The sequence below is a fragment of the Corticium candelabrum genome, chromosome 3 (assembly GCF_963422355.1).
Source record: "Corticium candelabrum chromosome 3, ooCorCand1.1, whole genome shotgun sequence".
Taxonomy (NCBI): domain Eukaryota; kingdom Metazoa; phylum Porifera; class Homoscleromorpha; order Homosclerophorida; family Plakinidae; genus Corticium; species Corticium candelabrum.
The window spans coordinates 679700-706084 of record NC_085087.1 but is presented as its reverse complement, the minus strand read 5'-3'; the positions used below and the strand labels follow the sequence as shown (position 1 = coordinate 706084).

General features: G+C 40.4%; 2 protein-coding genes across 2 annotated transcripts; both read left to right on the top strand.

Annotated features, from left to right (window-relative positions):
* Positions 1-13795: 13795 nt before the first annotated feature.
* LOC134177014 (uncharacterized) lies at positions 13796-14464 on the top strand. The gene has a single exon (XM_062643714.1). The coding sequence runs from the start codon at positions 13796-13798 to the stop codon at positions 14462-14464; it is 669 nt and encodes a 222-aa protein (XP_062499698.1).
* An 8129-nt stretch (positions 14465-22593) lies between these two features.
* On the top strand, positions 22594-23068 carry LOC134177013 (uncharacterized). The gene is made up of 2 exons (XM_062643713.1): positions 22594-22931; positions 22998-23068. The coding sequence occupies exons 1-2, from the start codon at positions 22595-22597 to the stop codon at positions 23066-23068; spliced, it is 408 nt and encodes a 135-aa protein (XP_062499697.1). The 5' UTR covers position 22594.
* The last annotated feature ends 3317 nt before the right edge of the window (positions 23069-26385 follow it).

Here is a 26385-nt window from a genome sequence, read left to right as displayed (position 1 = left end):
CTAGACCCTCTAGGAAAAGCTTGTAAACAAGACAGGACTGTACTTGAATCAGCTACCAGTGGTGGAGGTAATTTTTACACCAAGTAGGGAGAACATGATCTGGATGACGACGTTGCATATCTGTTTATTGCATCTTCATTGTTATGAGATGCACAACCTTGGGAGCTCAAGGAACGCATTGCATCACCATACCTGCCCTCTTTTGCCAATCTCAGTGCCCGAATACTGTTACTGCGCTGTACAGACAAGACTTTTCGGGGTCTAGCCTCAGCCTTGGCCTCCTGCCATAAACCACAAAGATCACCTTCTTTCCAACATAGTAAACGTGTGTTCAAGATTGTTTTTGCTGCACACCGTTTACTTCTGCCTCCTCTGGGCGAGGAATGAAGAAAAGCTTTGGCAAACATAAATAGCCTTGTAAATCCCCAGATGCCATTTTTACTGTTGCAATTATTGAATTCATCAGCAAGAACTTGGGCAAGAAGTGGTCGGACAGATGCTGGCACGTGCAGAATGGTGTTTACAGGTAAAGTGGCAATTTCACTCATAACAGAATAAAACGTTTTTTCTTCATCTCCATGGGCTTGCCAAGAGTAGAAGCTGCTTCTGTGCCGTCTAGGACTATGTCAGTGATTACCTTTTCAACACAAGGACTTTGCATTTCACTGGCAGCTTCAGCACCATCGGCAGCTTCAGCACCATCGACAGCAGATTCAGACGTACAGCGGTGTTAAGTTCCATCACATAACCATGGAGACAACATAGGTGCAACCATTTCACCTCTGCATCGGGAAAGAACTGATCCTAAAGAACGACGGCACCGACTAAAGTGTTTCTCGTAAGCAAACCCACAATCAGAACAGAGGCGGCGATTGTAATACTCAAGGAAATTCGTATCCGGGAAATGACGATAAGTTATATGACATGAGTTGATATGCTGGAACAAAGACCCCGTGTTCTTTGAGGCAACCGCACAAAGAGGACACTTTGTAACTTCTTGAGAGGAGCAGTGTTGAGAAGGATAGGAAGTTGGATAATCATTTTCCTCGTCACACTCAGGCATAGCTCCAACACGAACGGGACTGAGCAGGCAGCTATCAGAAACTAAACAGACTGAAGAATGCGTTGACCTTGAGTAAACAAGTGAGCTGACAGTTATTAAAGAACCAAACAGAGGAAGAAATCACAGACAAGAATCATAGCGTAGACATCGCCATGATATATATATATATATATATATATATATATATATATATATATATATATATATACACAACACTTGTTGGGTGCTATTTGTGGCACAATAGCCCCATCAGGTCAATCATGTCTGGACAGCCTTACATTTTTCGGTAATAATCTTATTGCAGGAAAACTGCCCACTACCATTGCTCCTTGGCTTTGTGGTGCACCTCTCACTGCCTTGAAAAAGAAGTCTGGTGGGTTTGGACCCATTGCAGTTGGTGAAACAATTAGGCGTCTTGCAAGTCGATTATGTTGCCTATCTGTTAGACCTCGTCTTGAAGAGCTCTTGTTGCCTTATGGTCAAGTTGGAGTGGGGATTAGGGGAGGATTAGAAGTTGCTGTGCATACAGTCAGTTCCTTCATTGATACTCATTCTGCAGAAGAAAATCTTTGTTGCTTGAAGGTCAACATAACGAATGCTTTTAACGAATGTAATAGGAATGCTTTTCTTCATCGACTACATAAGGACCTACCTGATTTGTTTTCATGGGCTGCCTGGTCTTACCAATGTGCAGGAGAACTTCGTTTTGGTAAACGCCGTCTTTTTTCTAAGGCAGGAGTTCAACAAGGGGATCCCCTAGGTCCTCTGCTTTTCATTTTGGTCTTGTCGGACCCTTTGGATGGTATTGCCAAAGAAGTGGCTGCTCTTCGTTTACAACTGGTATTTAGACGATGGAACTTTTATTGGTGAAAGAAGTTCAGTTGTCTCTCTGTTGCATTCTCTGCTATCCAAGGGTCCAAAATATGGTCTTTGCTTGAACTTAAAAAACTGTGAAGATTTCTGGCCCACTGGAGACCAAACATTTCCAGAGTTTCTACCTGAAGTTCAACGTGTGGCAGAACAAGAAGAAGGAATAGAATTACTGAGATCTCCCATTTATGGAAATGAGGAATTTTTGAATCAGCTTTCCAAAAATGCATTTCAAATGTGATCAATGCACAAAGTCATCTCATGGATATTGATGATCCTCAAATTGAATTTCAACTCCTTTGTACTGTGCCACCAGGGAAAGCGCTTCGTCGATTGTCATCTTTTGATCAACATCGTCGTGCCTTTGAACTCCTATCTCATTCTTCTTTGTCAGATATTGCTTGGAAGCAAGCATCCTTGCCAATAAAATATGGTGGTCTTGGTGTACGATTAGCTAATAAAGCCTCGTGCTTAGCTTTTATTGGTAGTTGTAATTCCACTCGAAAGTTGGTATGTTGTTTCCTTGGCGTTTCCTCAATTGACGAAATTTCATCTCTCAAAGTGAATGGTGAATCGCAGGCTAAAGAAACGTTCTTTACTAGTTATGAAATGTTCAGATAGACACTGACATAAACGTTGCTTCTCAGCATTCTTTTCAGAGTCAAGTGGACAAATGGGATTTTGATCTATTGAAGGAGTCTTGTTCTATTACAGACAAAGCCAGGTTGAACACTATTTCTGAGTCTCATGCCGGAGCATGGCTTACAGCCATTCCCAACCCCAATCTCGGGCTTGCCATGAGTCGTCATGAGTTCACGATGGCTGTTCACCTTTGGCTCGGTCTTCCACTGTTTTCTTTACCTCCAAATGCTGTTTGTTGCATTTGTGGCCAAGTATTGGATAAGTTTGGTGATCATCTTCTTGTTTACCGGAAGATTTCTTTACATTCTAGATGTCATGATGCTTTCAGAGATGTTATTTTTCAAGCTTTGCTAGTACACGATAAAGGAACCCGACGTGAACAAAGATCTTCTTCAGAGAACTATAGTCAACCTGGTGATGTCTATCATCCAAACTTTTTGTTTGGTCGTCCGGCTTATTTTGATGTAACAGTGTGTAATTTGTTCCAGCAAAGATTTGTGTCACTGTCAGCAAGCAACACCGGTTTTGCGGCCTTAGAAGGAGAAATTTCAAAGTGTATGAAGTACGACACCCAAGTGTTTTCATCTGGTGCTCTCTTCTTTCCACTTGCAGTCGAATCATTTGGGACATGGTCGGATGTCAGCTTGAATACATTAAAGACTATAGCATCTAAAACTGTTTCTGTTAATTCTATTCCTTGTAGTCAGTCTTTAAATAATTTGTTGCAGCAATTGTCAGTTAAGTTGTGGTCGTATAATGCACGCTTGATTCTAAGTAGATTGTTGTTAGACAATAATGACAGTAATTTTAGTTTATGGGATTTGCCTGTATTGTAGATTGGTTGTATTGAAATATATATATATATATATATATATATATATATATATCATTATATATATATATATATTATTACTATTATTAGTATTATTTGTTATCCTACTGTTTGTTATACACTGTTTGTTCTTGTTCATATTGGGATACTATGATTTTAAATTGCAACTGAGCCAAGCCAAGCAGATCAACGTCATTCAGTGAAATGTGGTTAGTTAGTTAAAGCGTAGATACTAGAGCGGGGGATGGTTAAACCTGCACGGTTTCCTGAGCTTGTTAGTGAGCTATTGTTGTACTGAGCCATACTAGCATAGTTGCATACGGGAGCTTGTGTGAACAGTGTATAGTAAGAATTTTTTTGAAGTAGTGACTACTGATGTCGTACTAATGTGCTGTTTAGTGTTTTTGAAGGAATGTCTTTTACCATGTGTACAACAAGCCCAAAAGACTTTGTCAAAGATAGTTGTTTTTGATTTCTCATTGCTTGTATTTGTCTTCATGTACTTGACTATGTTGAAGTAGGGACAAGCTTTATTTGGATGAGAAAAATTTTTAATTTTAATTTATGAAGCCCACAAAAGTGTTGCTGGCAATTCTTTTAATGTACAAGAGACTTGTGAAAGGGAACACAAACTCTTGCTTGAGCAAAGTATACTATACTGTTGTAGTTGCCTCCCAACATTCCAACAACAGCATGTTGGATCTTATTTGGATTGAGGCAGTCACATAGAGTGTAAGTACACATAGGTGCAACCTGGTTGGTTGTTTGAGATTTTTGTAGAAGATGCACTGTGCATGTGCTGACCCTACATTCAGGATCATAGGCAGGTTTTGCTTGACTTTTTATGTTTGTAATGATCATAAATGAATTTAGGTTGACGTTAATATATTTGTGTAAGCCTGGCTCTGATTGGATGCTTGTTGTGGAGTAAACACTAGTAAATTCTCGGTTAGCATTGTGTTTGGCGAGTGATGGTGTTCTGTCTTTACCTATTCACGTAACAATGGTTGCATTACGTAGCAATAGCTTCTGTCAAACAAATGCGGGAACTCAGAAAACAGACTTTCAGTTGCTCTTTTTCTCGTTGTCTTCAATTCTTCGTTCGCGCTTCAATCGTCTCACTCGTGTCACTCGTTTACTTAGGTAGTCGCGTAACAATGGTTGCGTAGTCATGTAACAATGGTTGCGTAGCAATAATTTCTGTCAAAACTAATGCAAGAAAATTCAGAAAACAGACTTTTTCTTCTAGCTTTTTCTTTCAATTTCTTTTGTCGTGCATCAGTCTTATTTCCTTCTTAGTTGCATACGGGAGCGAAATTGAGAGTCATTTCACTCTTCTCGCCAAGAAATTGTAATTTGAGTCGACCCCTCAAAAGGGAACCCTTGATTCAATTTTTAGCGCATATGTTACGGAGTCAAAATTGCATTCATCTGGCACAGTGTTTTGTCGATCTGTCTTTTTGTTTTGCTGTAAATCCATAAGACAAGTGGTGACGTATGCATATAAATATATAAATATAATATATCTCGACCTAGATTGACAAGACAAGAGAGAAGCTTGCTTTGCTCGCCAATTAATATTGATTTAGTGAAGATCCTAGCATCTACTTGGTTTGTGTGATGTAAATTTACATAATGGCAGCAGGTAGATGTTATAATGATTATAGACTACAAATAAGCAGTTTCTTTTAATTATCCAACTTTAGATGAAAATCGGATATAATTGGCAGTTTATGCTTTGTTAGTTTGGAAATACCACCATTGCTGAGATATATTGCATTGATACACATCATTCAAACAGTGTTATGTGATTTTTGGTGTTGTTGTTGCATTGCAACTCTAGGGCATTAATCTGAGTGGTGGACAAAAGCAGCGTGTCAGTCTTGCTCGTGCTGTTTACAATAATGCAGATATCTACTTGTTGGATGATCCACTGAGTGCAGTTGATGCTCATGTTGGGAAACACATATTTGACCAAGTTATTGGACCAGAAGGTGTCCTGAAAAACAAAGTATGCAGGTTAATATCTGAAAAGTCAGGGATATTTTGGTAGTTGTAGTTGTTGTATTGTGTTCAACTAGTACTGTTGTTGTGCTAGAGTTAAGTTCATTGTAGATCATTAAAGTTGTTATTAGAATTTGGATTTTACTACATTTGACGTTAATTCGTTTAGTGTTAATGCACTGTAAAGAGGGTCATTAGTCAAGAATTAAAGAAAACTTTGACATCTGTAATGCACTAAGGAACTATTAATGATTAGATTACTTAATTGTTGTTGTGTTAAATGAGCTTACTCTAGTAAACAATCAAATTACATGTAGTGTTAGCCTTGCAAATTATGTCTTGAGTTGAATAATTCTCTGGAATCAGTGAGGCTGAGCAGCAAAACAAAACGAGTATAACGAAGCTGTTTTCTAGAAGCTTAAACAAATTGGTTTTGGTGCCGTTAGAAGTTCAGCAATCATGACACTGGACAGACGTGTGACTTATCTTGACACAGCTTACAGTACACCCTCTGAACTTCTGGATGTCACTAGAAGAGTCATCAACAGCTGCTTATTTATTAGATTATTACGTTCTCTGTTATGAATTCGCTCATTTGTGAGAGGCTGTACGTACAGCGTATTAGTACGAAGTGAAATATGTTATAGCTCCTTTATCCAGGAATGCATTATTTCGGAACGCAATTATTTGGGGACACAATTTGTCCAGATAATCGAAGTACGGATAATCAAGCAGTGGTTTTCCTAACCTCCTTCAAACATGCATTCTCATCTATTGTGCATATGCTGCCTCACTCCTAAAGAGGCGTGGCCAAAGTCGGTGATGTGTAGTCTACAGTGAATGTAATTGTAAGGTATGTATATCAACCAAACAGTTAACTCATAGGCAGGTTTCATTAACCAAAATTCAAACAAGGTCTATACTAATAATAACAGTTTGTGACTATATTCGTAATGCAACATAATGTAAGGCGTTCTTGCAACAATTATGCCTAGGTGCTGTCCAAGTAAGCAAATAGTTTCTACTATAGTCTATATCAAACAAACATGTGGGCATGTTTTACTAGCTTATTAACCAATCTTGTGCAAACAAACTTTTAATTAATAACAGTCTGTAATTATGTATATGTATATCATGTTATGCAGCAGTGAGTGCCTATAACACTTACACCCAGGGAGCTGTCCAAGTAACGTTTTAGCTTTCTGCTCTTTCCATTTGCAAAATGCACGCTCAAAATTAAACTGATACATTAGTGGTCCTTCTAGCTAGTGAACTGCACATCAAGCTGTCAATTTTCTCTTCAGACAAACCCAAACGGTTCCATAGTTAACGTTGTGTCATAATGCGATTCTGACAAGAGAATCCTCTTTCACAGCTAGCATTTGTTACTGGTATGACCAGTCCTGCCGCCAGAAGGAGTGCATGCACTCCATCTGTTTGTGTGTTCGTTACTGTATGATTATCTAGCTATCTCACACAGGCATCCGGAAATGAGGCATTTCAAAGTTTAAAGTTGAAGCGAGAGCAGCACATGGGCTAGCTCATGCTACCAAAAGTTTATTCATTGCCCAGACTCACCAAATCGGCACGCTACACTTTGTATGTCAACAGTTACTTGAGCAAGCGATATATGCAAAGTCAGTTTAGCATTATGTAAAAAGAACACGTTTGCTAGTAACCTACAGACTACAGTCTATTCCACATAAGGAAGTAAGTTATGAAATAGAGGTCAAACCATGTAGGTGTGCTCAATAGAGCTGTTCCAGTTGCTGGTGGGTAAGTACTTACGTCTTGCAAGGTAATTGGATATAACCATAGCTCCACCCTTTGTATCCAAATGTTTTAATAATCCTTCTGTTTTCTTTGTAAGAAGGGCTTAGATAACCTAATAAACAAAAACGCTAGGCTCTGCGGATTCTAACCATTTCAAAATCATTGTGAAGGTCCAAAAGGTAGCGAAAATATTACAAACTTTTGAAGCTCAACCTTATGGGGAATAGACAGCACCGGTGTAATGAGTTTATTAAACAAGAATGCACATAATAGGATGCCTTCTGCAGTCTGAAATCTGCATCCCAACCTCCTCAATTGCGTCCCAGGACGCATTAAATGTATTTTAGGAAAATCACTGATCAAAGGTGTACTGTACCATAACAGGCACCCACGCAGACACTGCAAATATATGTGGCCACATGTATGTTGACACACACTTACTGCCATAGGCACAGCTTGGTTTCTGCAGCCTCTATATTTACCAGGACATACCCTCTCATACTATGCCCTGCTGTGGCCTTGGACTCTAGAGTTCTTTTATCTTTTCCATTTGAGGACCTCGATGGTGCTTACTTTTTTTTCTAGTAGTGCACCATAATAAAGACTGAAAACAGATGCAACTACTTTCTCGTTCGTGTGGTCTAATGTCAACAACAATGGTGCTACATTGTTCTAGTTCCTCTTTGGTGCTACATGTCCTCGTAGTGCTTCTGCTTTTCAAATCCTTGGCCATAGTTGAACCAACAAACGTATGACTTAAAGGTATCTGACATTCTATTTGCAATTTTAAGTAGACTTTTAGAGACTCGCTGATTGGTAATCAAATACAATTTTTTTTGTTTCAAGCTAGGCAGACAACGGTGTAGATGGCAGATATGCAAGGTGTACTCTCATATAGAGAAGAGATTAGTTTTTGTGTTATACATAAATTGTACTAAAACTCTACTAGCAGCATCGTTTATCTCTCTTGTGTGTTTACTCAATGTTAATGTGCAGGTCAGACTGTTTGTTACTCACGGCTTATCATTTTTGCCTCAGTGCGATCAAGTGGTAGTCATTACAGAGGGGATAATTTCAGAAGTCAGTTTGTATGGTTGCTGATTCATACTTATGTATTGCTAGTTGTGTTTTCTGTTAGGTAGGAACATACAATGAACTACTACAAAACAATGGTGCATTTGCTGAATTTTTGAGAGCATTTTCTGAACCTGATGAGAATGAGGATGACAATGATGACGACGACGATGATAATGATGATGACAGAGAAAGAGGTATGTATATGACAACTTAACTTTAGTCAACCCAACAACTGAGTTTACATACATATGCATAAAGTGAAGCATAAAGTGGCAATTTGCTGTCAGCTAGGGTACTTGATGCCTGTTTATACATGCAGATGCAGCAAGTAGCAAAGTGATAACCTACTGTTTCTGGACAAATGTTATGATGTTTTACCAAGCCTATGTTATGCCTCAACTATTTATACCCATGCCAAATGCAAGGTATTATTAATTTTGAAGTTGAGGAATAAGTCTGCTTTAGCTGGAAATGACAAGTACAGTGACAAAAGACTGTACAAACTAACAGATTAACAAAGTGCTTATGTCTAAAATTATTTTTCCTTTCTCAGCAATCAATGACAGAGCCTTTATTTGCAATCATAGTCTTCAGATGTTTTTGTATTTTGCTTTACATGTCTGCAGTGAGATTTTGGATGACTCCTGCTTTGTGAAGTTCTTCAGATCCTTGAGGTTGGAAATTTTTATTGTCATCACTCTGGCCTTGATCTCTCGATTAGGTTTAGGTCCAGACTGTGGCTGGGTGACTCCAAAAAGTTGTTCAGGAACCATTTCTTGACCAATTTGACTTATGTTTTGAAGTATTGTCTTGCTGGAAGGTCCAGTGCTGTCGCCGAAGGCCAAGTTTTCTGTGGACTGCCTGATGTTTTTCTCCAGCTTGATATAGTGGTCTTTTCTCATGATGTCATCTACACTGACAAAGGTATATATATCCCCAGCCAATTGGCTGTAAAGCACTTCCAATGCATACAGTCTTGGCGCCATGCCTTACTGTCTGTGCAATGTTCTTCGAGTTAAACACAGGTAAGGGTCCTAGCTTGGATTTTGCACCAACCATCACTAATTTTAATAATAATCACGCCCTTAATGACTTAGTGACCATGCCCATAATTGCTCTTGATGCAGGCTCACAAACATATACTGTACTAGCTGAATAGCCCATTCTTTGCACGGGCAGATTAGATTATTAGTTTTTAGTTATTAGATTGATTTAACATTGTATGAAAATTTATGTTGTTGCATGAGTATCCCGTTCTGAGTATTTATCATTAATTATATCTTGTTCACATGCATTTTTGCTTTGTTCTAACAATTAGCAGCCAGACAAAAATCTCTCAGAGTTATATCCCGTTCAATTATATCTCATTATGAGAAATTACCAAGGATCGAGTATCTCATCCGAGCAGCAAAATCTTGGAAGTCACGTGCATGTACTTACTCTCCTGTATACGGCTTGAAATTCGTGCTGAAAGAGTTTGAATCTTGGGGCGCATTTCTTTATTCTCCACCAGATAAGACGGTTGAGATTGTGGACCTCTAACGGGTGAGGTAGTGTTTCTTTATGTCTTCAACCAGAATCAGTGGAGCTCAGCCACCTAATCCAGCTACTCCAGCTGTAGATTTAGCTGGTGGAGGTTGGTAGAGCTCCACCGATTCTGGTTGAAGACATAAAAAACACTACCTCACCCAGTAGAGGTCCACAACCTCAACCAGATTAGCTGGTGGAGAATAAAAAATCCGCCTTTGCTCTTGTCGGGTTTTGGTAGAAATCAACACACTTTCCGTGTAGCGCTCGGTGCAGGAAATGCGTAGGTTGGATTTGGTGCAATTGCAATCAGAATTTGGAGAGAAATGCAATATATCACAAAGTGGCTTCAATCGGCAAGAAATCGCTGATCCCTGGAAGCATTGCAAAGGACGATGACACATACAGTCTACACCGGACTGGTGAGGGCGTACATTCGAATGAACCGGAAGGTGTAGCATTTGCGTCGTCGAGAAATTTTAGGTGGGGTTGATCCCTCGAGAGGGAACCCCAATGCACTCGGAGAATCCGGCCACGTCACTGTCAGCCCATGCATGTTTGGCTTGTGCGAGCCAAATCTGGCAGAGATCGTAGTCGGGGCGGAGGAGATACATCTGGCCAGGCACGCACGCACACACACACACACACACACACACACACACACACACACACACACACACACACACACACACACACACACACACACCTAAATTCTAAATCCTAAACGTCAGGTGCTGCCTTTCAGAGGTAACGCCCCAGCTGTTAAGCTGGGCCCTGTGCGCTACTCAGGAAACTCTTGGCCTGCGCTAGCAAACTCCTGGAACCGGGCCAGGCACTTGCAGGAGCACCGACCTGTGAAGCCAACTGTGGTGTGAGCACCCGAAGTCTCACCAGGACCTCAGTGGCTGTTGTCACGTCACAGCCGATGGCCGCTTAGGACCTAAGTCAATGACCAGGTAGTCATTTATACTCCTGAGTTGAGAGAAGCAAATGTGTGTTAGTTGCTTGCTTAATTAAGGAAATTATGCCATAGCTCGTCATCACTGTGACTTGAACTTGCGACCCTTCAAGTTCTCAGATGTAAACACTTGGTAAGATGACTCTCTGAGTAACTGAGCTATTGCACCAAACACACACACACACACACACACACACACACACACACACACACACACACACACACACACACACACACACACACTCGTAGCTCTGAAGTGAGTAGAACAGTTTTATTTAGTAGTGGTATTATTGCAACTACATGTAATGTGTCTGATTCAAACCTATACACAAACCAGCGGCATAGGCAGAGCAAAATTCTTGGGGTTATTATTAATATTAATTTGTGTAGAATTAATATTAATTTGTTCAAAATTAACTGTATATGTATATATGTATAGATTTACAAACTAACAACATATCATTTTGGTACTGTATAATTATGTGCATAAAATGACTCTATTAGACTATAAAAAATAGATGAGCAGCTGCGCTCATAACTTTTGGGGGTAATGTACCCCAAGAGCTTCCCAAGAACCCCATAGCTACGCCACTGCACAAGCACTGCAAAGCTCTTTGCATATTTTGCAAGCACACTGTAAACCTGAGATCCACATGCTCGAGATATGTGACTGTACATGTATACCAAGTATGATTTAGGAAATGTGTATTTTTGTTAGGGTATAGAACCTTTGTTTAATTAATAGAGTAGATTGTGCTTTTGCATTCTTGAGAAGTTACCAAACTAGAATATAAAAACTTTTCTCTGAAAAAGAAATAGATGTAGGGATTGTATAAAAAGTAATAGAAACAAGATTTAGATAATATGAACCAAATCCAGACATCATTATTGAATCCTTACAACCACATTCTCTACATTTCACCTTTAGTGGGTTGGAAGGATTCAATAACGATGTCTTTGGTTCATATTATCTATAGATCTTGTTTCTATTTATACAATCCCTACATCTATTTCTTTTTTCAGAGAAAGAAGTTTTTCTATTCTAGTGTGTGTGTGTGTGTGTGTGTGTGTGTGTGTGTGTGTGTGTGTGTGTGTGTGTGTGTGTGTGTGTGCGCGCACTACGTCATTTGTGGATAGACGATATTTGGGGGCGGAGCTTCTAGAGCATGCACAATCTCGAGGGTAAAACGCATTTTTCGCCGATCTCACTGTCACAAAGTCCACGTTTCCGGGTCTGCTTCTGAGCCATAGATCATCTTGCCATTGACTAGGCTTTGTAAGTAAGTTCGCTACTTACCATTTCATCCATCTTGTGAGAGACTTTGCTTGCGTACAGACGCGTAGGAAGCCATTTCTTGAGTACGGCTTCTCGAGGGTAAGAGACTGCTGTTCAAGCTGAAGTCGCCTGATTCACACTTTGAACAGATACACGTAGAGTTGAAGCACAGACTACTCATTATCTAGCGGTGGAAGATTTATCAGGTGAAGATTTTGTGGTAGGGGAACCCAATCGGGGTATCCGAATGTGACGCACTGTGTGGCTGAATAGGACTAATTGTTTTCCCCATCTAGCGTTCTTGAACTGTGGAACTGTGAAACTGTGTATCTTGTCGAACTAGAGTCAGCAATAATTTGTCTAGCCTATCCAACCCTTCGTGGAAGACGATGAGCTCATGAGCTTACATCAGTTGATGTGCCTTGGTTCGATTCTTTGTTTGCTATACAGAGGAATAGCAAACTCCAACTCTCTACACTGTATCAAGCACATATCTTGACACAAAACCTGTGTAAAACTTGATTTTATTATTTAGCAGCGATTCCTTGCAACTCAGACTTTGCAGATGCAAGGTCTTACTTGAGAAATCTAATCTTGTTTCAAGTTCCAATATTTTATTTGCTTGCTGTTCTATTATCCAATGTAAACCATCAGCTTCAGCCTCAGTGACATTTTCGACAATCAACATCTTCACTTCTGCATGATTACTAGACTATATACATGTCTTGATCAACTGCACCTGTGAATGAGGTAGAACAATCTCTGCTTTCTGATTTAGACATTACAGCTATGGAATAGCTAGTGCGTGTGTGTTGTGTTACTTTAGACGTAACTGTTGCTGGGACTTGTAGGCTAGCGGGCAGCTAGTGCTAATAAGCAGACTGTAGTGTACGTGTACTGTACTCTGATCCGCGTCAGTACATATTGAGTGCAAGTTATCACAGTAACATCTTTGACTTGGCCAATCACATATATACAGAAGCAAGATAGACTGCCCAGAAACAATGCAGAACGTACTACATGTCTGGTTACCCCAAATGGGTTCCCAGGTGGCATTATTTCACTTGCTAAAACTAATCTATCACTAGATAATGAGTAAGCTGTGCTTCAACTCTACGTGTATCTGTTCAGAGTGTGAATCAGGAGTCTTCAGCTTGAACAGCAGTCTCTTACCCTTGAGAAGTCGTACTCAAGAAATGACTTCCTACGCGTCTGTACGCAGGCAAAGTCTCTCACAAGATGCACGAAATGGTACGTAGTGAACTTACTTACAAAGCCTAGTCAACAGCAAGATGATCTACGGTCCAGAAGCAGACCCGGCAATGTGGACGTTGTGTACAGCAAGATCGGCGAAAGGTGCGTGTTACCATTGAGATTGCACATGCTTTAGGAGCTCCACCCCTAAATATTGTTTATTACCATCTAGAAAATGTTACAAGATGCAGTAGTGAGGCGTCATTTAGGCAATCAATCAAAACCTATTGTTACTTGTTTTACAATGAGCACGTCAACCTCACCTTATTTGACCAGAATTTGATAGTTCCTGGTGATCTACCAACTCGAGGGATTGTAAGGACTGTACTGTCACACTGTGAGGATATTGATTTCAAGGCTTCTAAACAACGCGACTTCCAAGCCGTTCTTGACTCATCACTGCTACAGAAAATCAAGACTGAAAGTGACTTATGAGATAAAGCACGTCTCAACTCAGTCTCCGCCAGACATTCCGGGGCATGGCTTATGGCAATACCTAACCAGAAATTGGGCCTGGTCATGTCTCCTCAGGAATTTATGGTTGCTCTTTGTATGTGGCTTGGCATTCCTGTGTTTTTATCTCCTACTTCATCCGTTAGGTGTCCTTGTGGTACTGTCATTGATACACATGGAGATCATGTCTTGGGTTGTGGTCATGGCTCACTAAGAAATAAAAGGCATGACACACTTTGTGATGTCATTTTCAACACAGTTCTTGTTGACAATCGCGACTGCAAGAAGGAGCAACGGTGCAACAGCCACAACAATGCCAGACCAGGGGATGTGTTTCATCTTGACTTCCTGCAGGGCCCAGGTGCATATTTTGATGTGACTGTGAGGAATTCCCTACAGGCATCATATCTCTTAGAATCAGCCACCCAACCAGGAGCTGCAGCTGCTGGAGGAGACTCCGAGATGATTGCACGGTATGAAGATGAAGTTAACGCAGCTGGATGTGACTTCTATTCTCTAGTTGTAGAGAAACTGGCCATTTGGTCTCGTAGTTCTTTAGAGATTTTAAAAATTATAGCAAGAAGAACTGTTTTAACTACAGGGACAACGGTCTCTAAAGCTATCCAGCATTTACTGCAACAACTTTCTTTTAGTCTTGGGCGGTATAATGCTAAACTGATTTTGGACAGACTAGCCATCTGTAATGTTGACAATGTTATGTGGGAGAATGTGTGATTTGTTTGCCCACTGTTAGTGGGTAAAATATAAAAAAAATTAATATATATATATATATATATATATATATATATATTTTTTTTTTTTTTTTTTTTTTGTTTATAACCGCCCAATGGACGGAACACTACTGAAAAACACCACTACAAACACTTGCTACAGACAAAACATCTAGATGTTCAGTTATCATGCGAGAGTTGTATTGCCACAGTTTCACAGACAGTTGTTCATGAAGGTTAGTAATAGCTCGGCTGAAACTGTGACTGGATATGTCAAACAAGTGCACTACTGGTCCAAAGACGACAGAAATACATGATTTGTAAAGATTTATAGAGAAGGAAGTAGAAAGTGCGATGATGAGAAAACAAAACAGGAGTAGAGGACATCGTGGAAGCGGCACAGGCATATATATATAGTCCGCTTCATAATTATAAAGACACTGCTGTCAAAACATACGGGTACTTTTAGATTGTAAACTATTTCTTAGGCAATAAGTGAAATCTTTCAATTGTGACAGTGCTAGATGTAAACATAATCGCACTATTCTATACTTTGTTTTGGTTGAAAATTACGAATTCTGAACGTACTGCAGACGACTTACAGTATATGACATAACACAGAAACAGGCTGTTTTGGTTGTCCTGTTTTGGCTTCTTCTGGACGTTGAGTTTCACAAATTTACGTCAATGCAGTTGTAATTTTATTGCATAATTTTCATAGACGCTTTACTTTTGTGCAAGGAAGAGGAAGAGTGGACTCAACGTCAGAACACAGGATTTTAGCGCATGTTGCTTGAATTTAAATTTGGGAGTCTTATCGGACAGTTTTAGGCATTGTACTATTAGAAAGGTTTTTGCTTAACTTTTCAGTAGAAGAATGAGCATCTGAACATTGCAAGTAACCTCTAAAAGTTAGAAAATGTTACTAGTTAGCCATTTCCGGTGTTTCCAAAACAGTGAACCTGTGCGCGAAATGTTTCAGCTACCAAAACCCTTAGAGTAAGAGCCTGCAAAATTGCATGTCATCTGCTAGTTCCTTTTCAGCTGAATTTATTTCACAAGTTTGTTTTGGTTTGCTCATTCGCTGTGAGGTGCTGTAGTGCCAAGAGGAAAGCAGCTCAGTCCCATTACCAGAGGAAAGATCAAAGAAAGATCGAAGCACTCCATTCTGTAAACCATACCACTCGCCAGATTGCAGTGCAAGTGGGAAGATCGAAGACAGCAGTTCATCAATGCCTGCAGAGGCTGTCAAACAGTACCTGTGACTATACAACACGTCCTGGTAGAAAAGGAAAAACAACCACACGTCAGGACAGGATGTTGAAGCGCCTTGCTATTGAGAACAGGCGAAAGTTGTCGAGACAGCTATTCTTTTAGCGGCATCAGGAGGCTGACATTGCTATTTCCTGTAGTGCAATTAGAAGACAACTGCATGAAAGTGAGCTGCATTCTCGGAGGCCACGCAAGGAACCGCTGCTGACAGACGAACACCACCTCCTCAGACGAGAATGGGCGGCAACGTATCGTGACTGGGATGTGAAGGCGTGGAGATCTGTCCTTTTTAGCTTTGAAGTCAAAATTAGCATTGGAACCGACAGAGCGTTGCACGTCTGTCATCATAAGAGAGAAGAGTATTTGCTGCAATTCTGTGATTTGACAGTAAAACACTCACCAAGTGTTATAGTGTGGGGTAGCATGTCATATTATGGCGTCGAATCTCTAGTAAGACTAGAAGGCGTAGACGCTCTTGCTTACTAAAGAGTTCTCGAGGACCACATGCTTCCTGATGCTCAAAGGTTAATAGGAGAGGAATTTGTTTTCTAGCACGACAATGCGCCCATCCATACCGCTCGATTCACCCGTCAATGGTTGCGTGAGAACGACGTCATCGTACTTGATTGGCCTCCGCAATCTCCAGACGCCAACCCAATCGAAAACTTGTGGCATATATTGAAAGTTTTGACAAACAGAAGGCATCCCCAGAATGAAGAAGAACTCTGGCGTTTCGTCCAGCAGCGCATGTGCAGACGTTAGTCGACAGTGCTGCCTGTCACGTGATTTCAATTAGATCAGCTAGAGGTGGACAAACAAAATACTAAGGAACAGTTAAAATGTTGTGTCATGTCTAGAAACGTGCGCGACAATAGGGAAAATGTAGCAAGAAGTTACGTGATAATTTTGTCTAATAGCGGATACAGTTTCAGAGTGTGGTTTACGTGTTTGAAATTTTTAGCAATGATAAACATTAGGTCTGTAGTGCTAGTAGGCTCTGCTTAAAGCTCGTAAAGACTCTCTACTTTTCACACTAGCTGGAAGACGATAAACGCGTATGTACTGGGTTATGATGCAGTGTCCTTATAATTATAACGCGACTTTATATAAGGTAAAGACGTCGATGGTAACTTAACTGAAGATACACATATGCACGACACAGTCATACGCATACTACTCATATGCATAATACTTACCGTCAATACAGATGACACCACTTCATGTATATACCATCATGTTTGTGTGTGTGTGTGTGTGTGTGTGTGTGTGTGTGTGTGTGTGTGTGTGTGTGTGCGTGCGTGCGTGCGTGCATGCGTGCGTGTGTGCATGCGTGCGTGCGTGCGTGCGTGCGTGCGTGCGTGTGGTGCGTGTGGTGCGTGTGTGTGTGTGTGTGTGTGTGTGTGTGTGTGTGTGTGTGTGTGTGTACACTTATGCATACAAGAAATGAGGCGGAATCAGGCCAGTTGCAGTAGGAGAAGTTTTAAGACGCCTTGCCAGCCGCCTCTGCTGCATGGCAGTTCGATCAAAGTTGCCAGATGTTTTCATTCCCACTGGCCAAGTTGTTGTTGGCATTAAAGGAGGGTTAGAAGCTGCTATCCACTGTCTTTCCAGCTTCATAGAATCACATGCGGACAATCAGGATCTCTGTTGTCTGAAAATTGATTTCTGAAGTGCTTTCAATGAGTGCTGGTCGAGGGTTCTTTCTCCAATGTGTACATACTCAATTTCCGGAATTATTCGCATGGTCTCAATGGTCATATCACTGCCATGGAGAACTTCACTTTGGGAATGATGTCATTAGATCATCAGGGGGAGTTTGGCAAGGAGACCCTCTGGGTCCTCTCCTTTTTCGTCAGTTATCCTGGAGCTCCTTGATGATATTGATAACATACGAGATCTGCACCTCCAGCTTTGGTACTTAGATGATGACACCTTCGTAGGAAAACGCAGTTCTGTTGCTTATTTCCTGGACTTACTGTATGAAAGGGCTCATCGCATGGCCTTTACATGAATAAGAAGAAATGTGAGGTATTCTGGCCATCAGGTGACATTCCATTTTGAGAGTTCCATGGAGAGGTCATACGAATCAATCAGAGTTCAGAAGCGCAGAGTTTTTAGGGGCTCCAGTGTTGGGTCTGATTCATTCTTTAATCAGTCCTTTGCCAAACGAGTGGACAATGTTCTCTTCTGTCAGGATTATCTCTGTGATCTTGAAGACCCCAAGTAGAGATGCACCTCCTACGCAGCTGTCTTAGGCTGTGCAAAATATATCATCTAATCAGAACTGTCCCCCCAGGGAGAGTGACAGAACAACTTACCTGGTTTGATCATGGTGTGCGTCATTGCCTAGAGAAGATGTTTGATTCGTCTATGTCTGACGCCTGTTGGAAACAGGCAACTCTTCCAGTCTGTCTTGGTGGCCTTGGTCTTATACCACGTTCACACTAGAGACTTCAGAACCGTGCTAGGTATAGTTGAAAGTGATCTAGATGGCCAATGTCAGCATCAAAACAAGGCCTTTATTGAGTATTTTGAGTAGAGTAAAGTAATGACAATCGTGGAGAAACTTTATCTGGTCCAACTTGGTTCTGAAGTTGCTAGTGTAAAAGCGGTATAAGAGAAGCCAGCAGAACAGCTCCAGCAGCCTTCATTGGAAGCTGTAATTCAACTCGCAAATTATTAAGTCAATTGCTTGGGCATGCTACGTCATTTGTGGATGGCAGTGAGCACGTCAACCTTGCGTCATTTGACCAGAATTTGATAGTTCCTGGTGAACTACCAACTTGAGAGATTTTAAGGAGTGTACTGTCACACAACTACGAACATCTAAAACTTCTAATTGCATACACATGCATATAACATCTTGGTGTTGTAGCACCATAGCTTTACAGGCAACTGTTCTACTATGTTCTTGAAAGCTCGAGGAAACGGTATCCCACTGATTGATGACGTCTTTGAACATATTCGTTTCAAAGTCTTTAAAGTGAAAGATGATATGAAGCCTAGAGATACAAAAACTAGTTGATAGAATAGACCACCTGCTGTGGTAACACTGGCTTCATGCCAGGCATCTTTTTCAAGTTCTGCTGCTTGTGCTGCTGCGCCAGGACTGATCGCTCCTTTCAATATCTAGAAAGGCTGTAAAGAGTTACAGATTTCAACATCAAAATATCCAGGTTGACCATCCATGAAATCTGGATGATATACGTCTCCTGGTTTGCTTGAATCATAACCTGAGCAGTTCTGTTTTTTAACCATATATATATATGCATTAGACATATATAGTTTATAGACTACGTGCATGATTACAATTGTATTACTAAATGGGAGAAATGGATTATGATAGAGGTAGTGGCAGCACTACTATTAGGGCGTTCACTGCTGTACCTTCATGAATACAAGTTGAGGTGAAGCCAAGGCTAATTAGTGAGATGCCTGAGGTTTCATCAAGTCAAATGGTCATAATTCTGACCTTGACATGCAATGTTATTATGATTGCAGTTGATAGCATTATGTCACATGCACATTGCTCGAATAATGTTCCTTTGTATTTCTGTTGCCCAATCAGCTGTTGCTTATGACATGCCACTGTTTGTTGTCTATACAGGCTGAGTACAGTGGAATGATTGACAAAATCAGCTGACTTCTGCTCAGCAAACAGTGGAGCAGTAAATACAGCTGTGGTGGGAAATAGTACTTGTCATTAGCAAGTGGCAAGAGTACCATAGCTTGTCACAAAGAAAGTTTAGTGGCAGTTTTGAGGAAATTACCCCGTAGAACCCGCTTTTACTGAGCAGTAATTGTAAGTTGTCATACATGGTAACCTTAGGCAACGAATGAACCTCTAATCAGATCTGCAAAACCTTCATGAAAGAATGAGTTTTTTTACCAGAACAGTGTAATTCATGTTTGGGATTACCAGGTCTTGTTGGAAATAAACAACAGAACCTACCTGTTTGCAACTGCTAATGCAAAATCAATTGCTTAGCCTTTCCTGGCTTACGATAGTTCTTGGGGAAACTAGCATTGTGTAACCAGGGGTGACTTCTATATCCCGTATGTGATAAGTTACTTTGACAATTACAGATTATTTTTGCGGTGTCACAGACGTTGCGTTATGTGAAACAACAGTTGCTTTCTATGATTTGAGGTAGATTTTACAAGTAGGGAGCTTAGAAACAAAATATCATCTAAATTTGTGGTATAGACAATATTTCTTTCATGATCTTCAGTAGGCTAATAGCTGTGGCTTAAACACAGCTGCAATTACTATTATACAAAGAATATTTCAATTGTGTTGGTCACATGACATGAAACACAATTATTTTGATGCGACAGTAGGTATTAAATTAAACTGAATATTGACAGGAGCATATTAAGAAGACCGTGCATTCGTCTAAGCATGGGTGGGGTATTGTTGTGATGGTAAGACGCAGAGCCACTATCCTAATATGTAACTTTGAGTTAGCGCTGGAACGACAGCTTTTGACACTTTTACTGCAAGACGCGCTTGCAAAACGAGAGGTAGACGTTGACAGTAACATTCACATCAGTACAGTGTGGTAGCACAACTCAGCTAGACAGGAAAGTGGTAAATCCACATGTCCTTTAAAAGCTGACCTTGGTGAGGAGACTCGGCTTTCTTCTTGTTGTCAGGTCATTGTTTGAGCATTGATCAGCTTTCTCGCAGCTTCCTCCAGCTGCCGTCTTCTCGGCCTGACACTAAATCAAACTTACCATCACAACGATATCACCTCACGCATGCATAGATGGATGGTCCATCTTCTCTCTTTATATGCTCCTGATATTGACTTGCTTCTTCAAAATTCAGATAACCAATGTAAGGTCAAAGAGAGATGAAAATTAGGGAAACCATTGATTTTGTAGGTCTTCATTGTCTGTCTGTTACACCAATTTGTTTTAGCTTGTCTTGTCAACACCTCTTTAATAGACTGACACTTTAAAAAAGACGCTTTAAATTTTGATAACAGGTAGCAAACTGAACGTCCCGTGCAGTGACTAGGTATCGCTTGATGAACTTACCGTATTTCTTTAATTAAGCACTGTAGCGTTTATTTTTTACAACTGCTGTGTATACATGAGGTTGGCGTTTATTTGTTAAGTGCTTTCTCTCCGTGCTTTAGGAGTGTGTATGTGTACACACTGTAGGTTTGACACCTTTTCAAGAGCACAACAACTTACCATACTGGTACGCGTTTCACGTTTTGAGAATTGCAGTGAAACAGCATTCAGTGTAACAGTATCCAGGTAGTCTAAAGAAACGTTTGCTTCATATATGCCTTCAAAGATAACTTTCCTTTAAACGTCAAGCTAGATCTATATGGTTGAAATGCGGCAATTTATTCAAGGGCAGAGTTCACATTTTATCTGTACTCTTAGCTGAGGCGTTTATATGAGGGAGGCATTTAATCAATGAACTACTGCATATGTCATGCATACAATAAGAGTTAAGATAATTCATGTTGCTTGAGTACTGCCTTGGTGCCTACATGTACTGATGCTAATTTTGGACATTTAGTGTACACGTAGTATATTCAAATGATAAATGTATTTCACAGCTAGCTCTTGGACAAGTGCTTTCATTTTCTTGTTGGCTGATACTTGACTACTATTGTTTCTTAAAATGGTGTATTTGGAAAATTGTACGTATTACGGGACCGACGTTTGCACAGGACCAGCTTGAGATTTCAATCCAGAAGCTACTAAATAAATTTCAAACCGCTGCGTTCACTTCTTCCACACCATTGCCAAATATCTATTTCTTGTCAACTATAGATGCTCTGGATGATTTAGATGCTCCATTTTGTGGTACCATGTAATGTATTCGAGTATAGCGCAAGACAATACAAGAATTAGCGTAACAACAACTACAATGTGATGTCTGTTCTCTGGCAGTTGGTATTCAATCAAAACTAATAAAGGCTATTTACCCAAGTCCTGTAATTACAGTTGTGTATCATTTTTTCAGAAAAGAGTCATGATAATCATTACTGGTATCTGGAGGACTACTGTACTAAGAATTACTGGTTCTTACTGTACTAGTTAGTATTACTGGTACAGTAGAATCTTACTAGTCCAGACCTCTCTAATTCACACCCTCGCTGATTTAAATCACTTCCAGCGCTTTGCTCTCACTTGTGTGCTGAGATCATGATGGGAATTTGGAGTCATCTTGGTTTGAGTTGTTGCTGCAGTGAAGGATGTCGACTGCTGAATGCAACTCCAAGCTGAAAGTCCAGACAACACTTTACAGTATTTGATAATTCGAACACTGCGCCTCTAATCTGAACATGGCTTGGCCTGGGACTCTTTGGATTAGCAAGGTGCTACTATGCAAGCAACTGTTGCCCATGACACAACATCAGACCTAATTATGATATGCACAGAGAAATTTACATCTTCAGAAATGGAAGTTATAATGTTTTATGTGACTGTTGCAACAGTTAATCTATTGACGTGTCTACTTATCAAATTTTGGTTGTTGTTTTACTCTTCACGACATATGCATGCATGGGTGTCAGTGGTGTGTATATATTAACATAGATAATGTGCATGTTTGTTGGTTCACAGCACTTTATCATTGCTGTATTAAGTCAGATTGTGTATTTGTGTGTTACAAGCAGAGTATATTGTAGCAAGCAGCTTTTATTGAGTACAACATCAATTTTTGGTGTGTAAGTGTGCATTTGATCATTATTCTAGCATTGCCATAAATTAATATGCGTAAAGATTCAGCAGTTGTTTATTGTCATGTTCTGTGACATATTCCTTTTTACGGTACTTTACTAACATGACCAGTAAAGTGCATTTCTTGATTAATTGTTGTTTTTGTTCAGACCTAATGGGTTTCAGTGAAGAAGAAGAAGTAGCTGGTCCTGGAATGGGAAACATAATTGCCTTGAGTGCAACAGCACCTACTGATGACATGGAGTCACAGACTAGAGAAGCAGGGATACAACGCAAACTTCAGCGTCAACTATCTCGCCAACTAAGCAGTGCTGATCAAGGTGGTTCTCCTAAAAAGACACTTCGTCAATTGAGTGAACGTGCATCCAGCCGTAAGTTGTTGAGGCAGAAATCAGTTGCTGCTGAAAAGGCTAAGGAGAGAGACCAGGAAAGATCCAGGCTGATTGATAAAGAAAAGGCTGAAACGGGAATGGTGAGAATATGCTTGAAAAGTTAATATAATCTTGGTGTTTGTAACTGTGTGAATGCATTAATACTTGTTTGTTAATACATTTTAGCATCTCATTTTATTGTATCATTTAGTGAAATTTCTGGTCTTAGTTTTACTGATAATTTGATGCCAGAGTAAAAGCCATTACTTTCAAGGTAGAAATTAGGCTGTTTAATTCTCAAAGGCAGTTGTAGCAGTGTTCTTGCCAGTACCGTCAGTACTGTGAAAATGACAGTTGGGAGAGGGAAGGGACGTTTGGAGTGGGGAAAACAGCATTTATTGACGGTTGGGACAGAATTGGAAAGCCTTAGCAAACATAGTGTGGGATCACGGATCTAACAATATTAGTGGTCTTGATGGTCCCAAAGTTGCTGCAGAACAATACATATTCTCATGTCAGACATCTGGTAATCTTAGGGAGTGCATGGTCTCCTTGTTGGTGTTTGAGGTGAAATCCTGTTGACCTTTCACACAAGAATTGCTAATGAGTGACTGTGGTTGCAGCAGGTGTTCTACTAATTACTGTTTATCTTCAATCTCATGTTTTGTACTGTACACATTTACTCTTTTAGGTCAGCTCATAATTCCGGTTTTAAGTCAACTTGTCATTGTAATAATCTGCTGTATTATCTGTCTCTCTGTCTGTTATGTTGCATTTGATTCTAGTACAACTAGAGAACAGATAAAGTAATTTTATGTTGTCATTACCAAATATGTCAACATCAAACATTTGATGACGTCATTATATTTATGGACGTCATATTGACGGTTGGCAAAAATCTTGGCTAGAACACTGTGTAGTCTAGTGTCACAACTACAGGAATTACAAGCAATGGCAGATAAGCCGGTTGATGATTGATTGACAGGAGATGTTGGGGTGCGTGATTGAGGGTTGGATGTTTGCCAGTTGGCAGGTTTGCTTTGGCACCGAGCCACAAGGAAGGATATACAAAAATTAGAACTGTTAACAGTTATCATTCGTGGCTAGAATGGAGGCAAGTATATCTCATAGTGATGTAGGTTGTATATAGACTCCAGTCACGAATCATATCTAGCTAGAGTTGGGTGGAGAGTTGAGTCAATAAACGAGTGTTTCAGAGACAATGAGGGAGACTCGTCTCTGGCATATCGCTTAGTTTGTGTGGACCGAGTCTTGTGCTAATTGGTTGTAGCCTTGTCTTTCTCCCACTGCACACAACGTTTGGGGGTTCAGGCGGGAAAAACAGTTGTTACCCGGAAGAACAAGGATGTCAGTGAGCTCACACGAAAGCAGTGGATTGTTTGGGTGAGACGGGATGCGCGATGGGGTATGAAGGAAAAGAATTGCAAGAGTTTGTAAGAGAGCAGCAGGTATTAGAACAAAAGGAACAGAAAGGGAATGAGAGATTAAGTAAATGCAGTCAGAGTGAGGAACAAGAAGGGGATCTGCAGCGATGCAGTTACAAGGCTGAAGAGGAAAGGAAGTAAGAGCTGGAGAGGAAATGGTTGTTGGAAAGTGCAAGGTTTGTTCCAGCATTGGTTAGTGTAAGAGATGAGCTGAAAGGCATGGCAAAGCTACCAAAGCTTCTGCCATTCCAGGACAGCAAAGATGAATTAGACAGCTATATTTGCAAGAATTCAAGCAGTTTGTGGGAACCAACAGATTAGGCAATGATACTTGAGTGCCCGCCTTTAGTGCTCTGTTAACTGGCAAAGCTCTTGAAGTCTGTTCTAGATTGTCAGATGCAGCTGTGGTTAATTATGACCAACTCAAGGAGAAGTCTTGTTGCAACATTATGACTTAACAGAAGATGGTTATCACTTGAAATTTCATCGGACTATTATATAAAGCCCAAGTTAAGCAAAAGCTCCAAATAGTTTGTTTATCATTTACAGTTATTTTAAAAATAGATGTTGTTAGTGTGTGCAGAGGACACGGCCGAGGTGTCAAAAACTTAGTAGTAAGGAGCAATTCTGAATTTATGTCCTCAAGACTTGTTACTTACCTGCATGAAGGAAAGTTAGCAGATCTCCATGAAATGGCAGAAGTTGTGGAGATGTTTCTGACAGCAGACAACAGGCATTTCCAGGCAACGGATCAGGCCTTGTTGGAGGTCCCCAAACAACCACTGAGAACTGGAGAAGTAGTGCTACCAGTTGAACAGGAGTCTTCTTCAGACAACACGGTAGTGCAGTGCTTTGTATGTAAAGGTATGGACACAAATTCTTTGAACGTTGTCTGACAACAAGGAAGTGATGTTTTTGTTGCAACAAGCTGGTCATGAGGCCTGAGAATGCTGGAGTCTTCTGCCTATACTGCTGACACAAGAAAACCTATTACGAAAGTCCTAGTGGCTCTTCAATGGTTGAAAACAAGCTCAAAAAGTGCAAACAACCGCTGTCACTTAAGGGAGGCCAGTGGCGGATGTGTGGTAGAATCGGGTCCCTTATCAGAATCATCTCATAAGTCAGTCGGCCAGAAGCCCCACTAGACTGATGGCTGGTTACCTTTAGCAGATGGCAGTAAGGTCTTGATCACGAGTGGTCCTCAGGTTTAGTTGCTACAGCAACTACAACCCTAGATGATGCTGGTAGTGCATGGTAAGGTTGGTAATGCGGATATGAGTGTTTTGCAGAACTCTGGGTGCAGTGGAATCATATGAAATCAATGATTTGTATCTGATGATAATTTTACAGGGAACACACTTTCATGCAAATGGTCAACAACACAGTAGGTACCAGTCACAAACATTTGTGTAAGTACACCGTATTTAACGGGTATTGTTGAGGCTCTGTGCCCTTCAGATGCTAATTTTGACTTGATTATTGTTAACATTCCAGTAATTTGTTCAGCTGACAGTACTTACTTTTCTTGGTCTAAAGCAGGTGCTGCTACAACGAGAGCCCAAGACAAGAGAGGGGCGAGCTATCGCTGTCAGGGTTTCCTGCTCTAAGTTATAGAAAAAGGTTGACAAAGATAGGCTACTGCGTCTACAACTTGAGGATTCATTGATGCAGAAAAAAAAATGTAAGTGACCAGAGAGTCATATGCAGAAAGGGGAGGGGACAATCTTATTTTCGGAGAAGAAGGAATTCTATACAGGCTGTATCGTCATTTGAAGGTGAACCAGGAGAAGCCAGTTGGACAGGTCATTGTACCTATCTCTTAAGCCATCAGGTGGCAAAATCAGAATGAAATTACTCAGGTCAAACATGAAGCGTTAGCAGTTATTTATTGCTTAGAAAATTCTCTATGAACTGATCATTGTCTACTACTTACCATCTTTGATTCCATGAAAATAACAATTCTCACTTGGACAAGTGGACGACTTGCACATTGGGCATTCCAACTATCACAATTTGAGTATGACATTCACTATATTATCCGAACATGGTAATGCGGACTGTTTATCCCGTCTTCCAATTGGTCTAGATAAAAAGTTTGATCAGATTACTGAATACAAAGATCAGTCAGA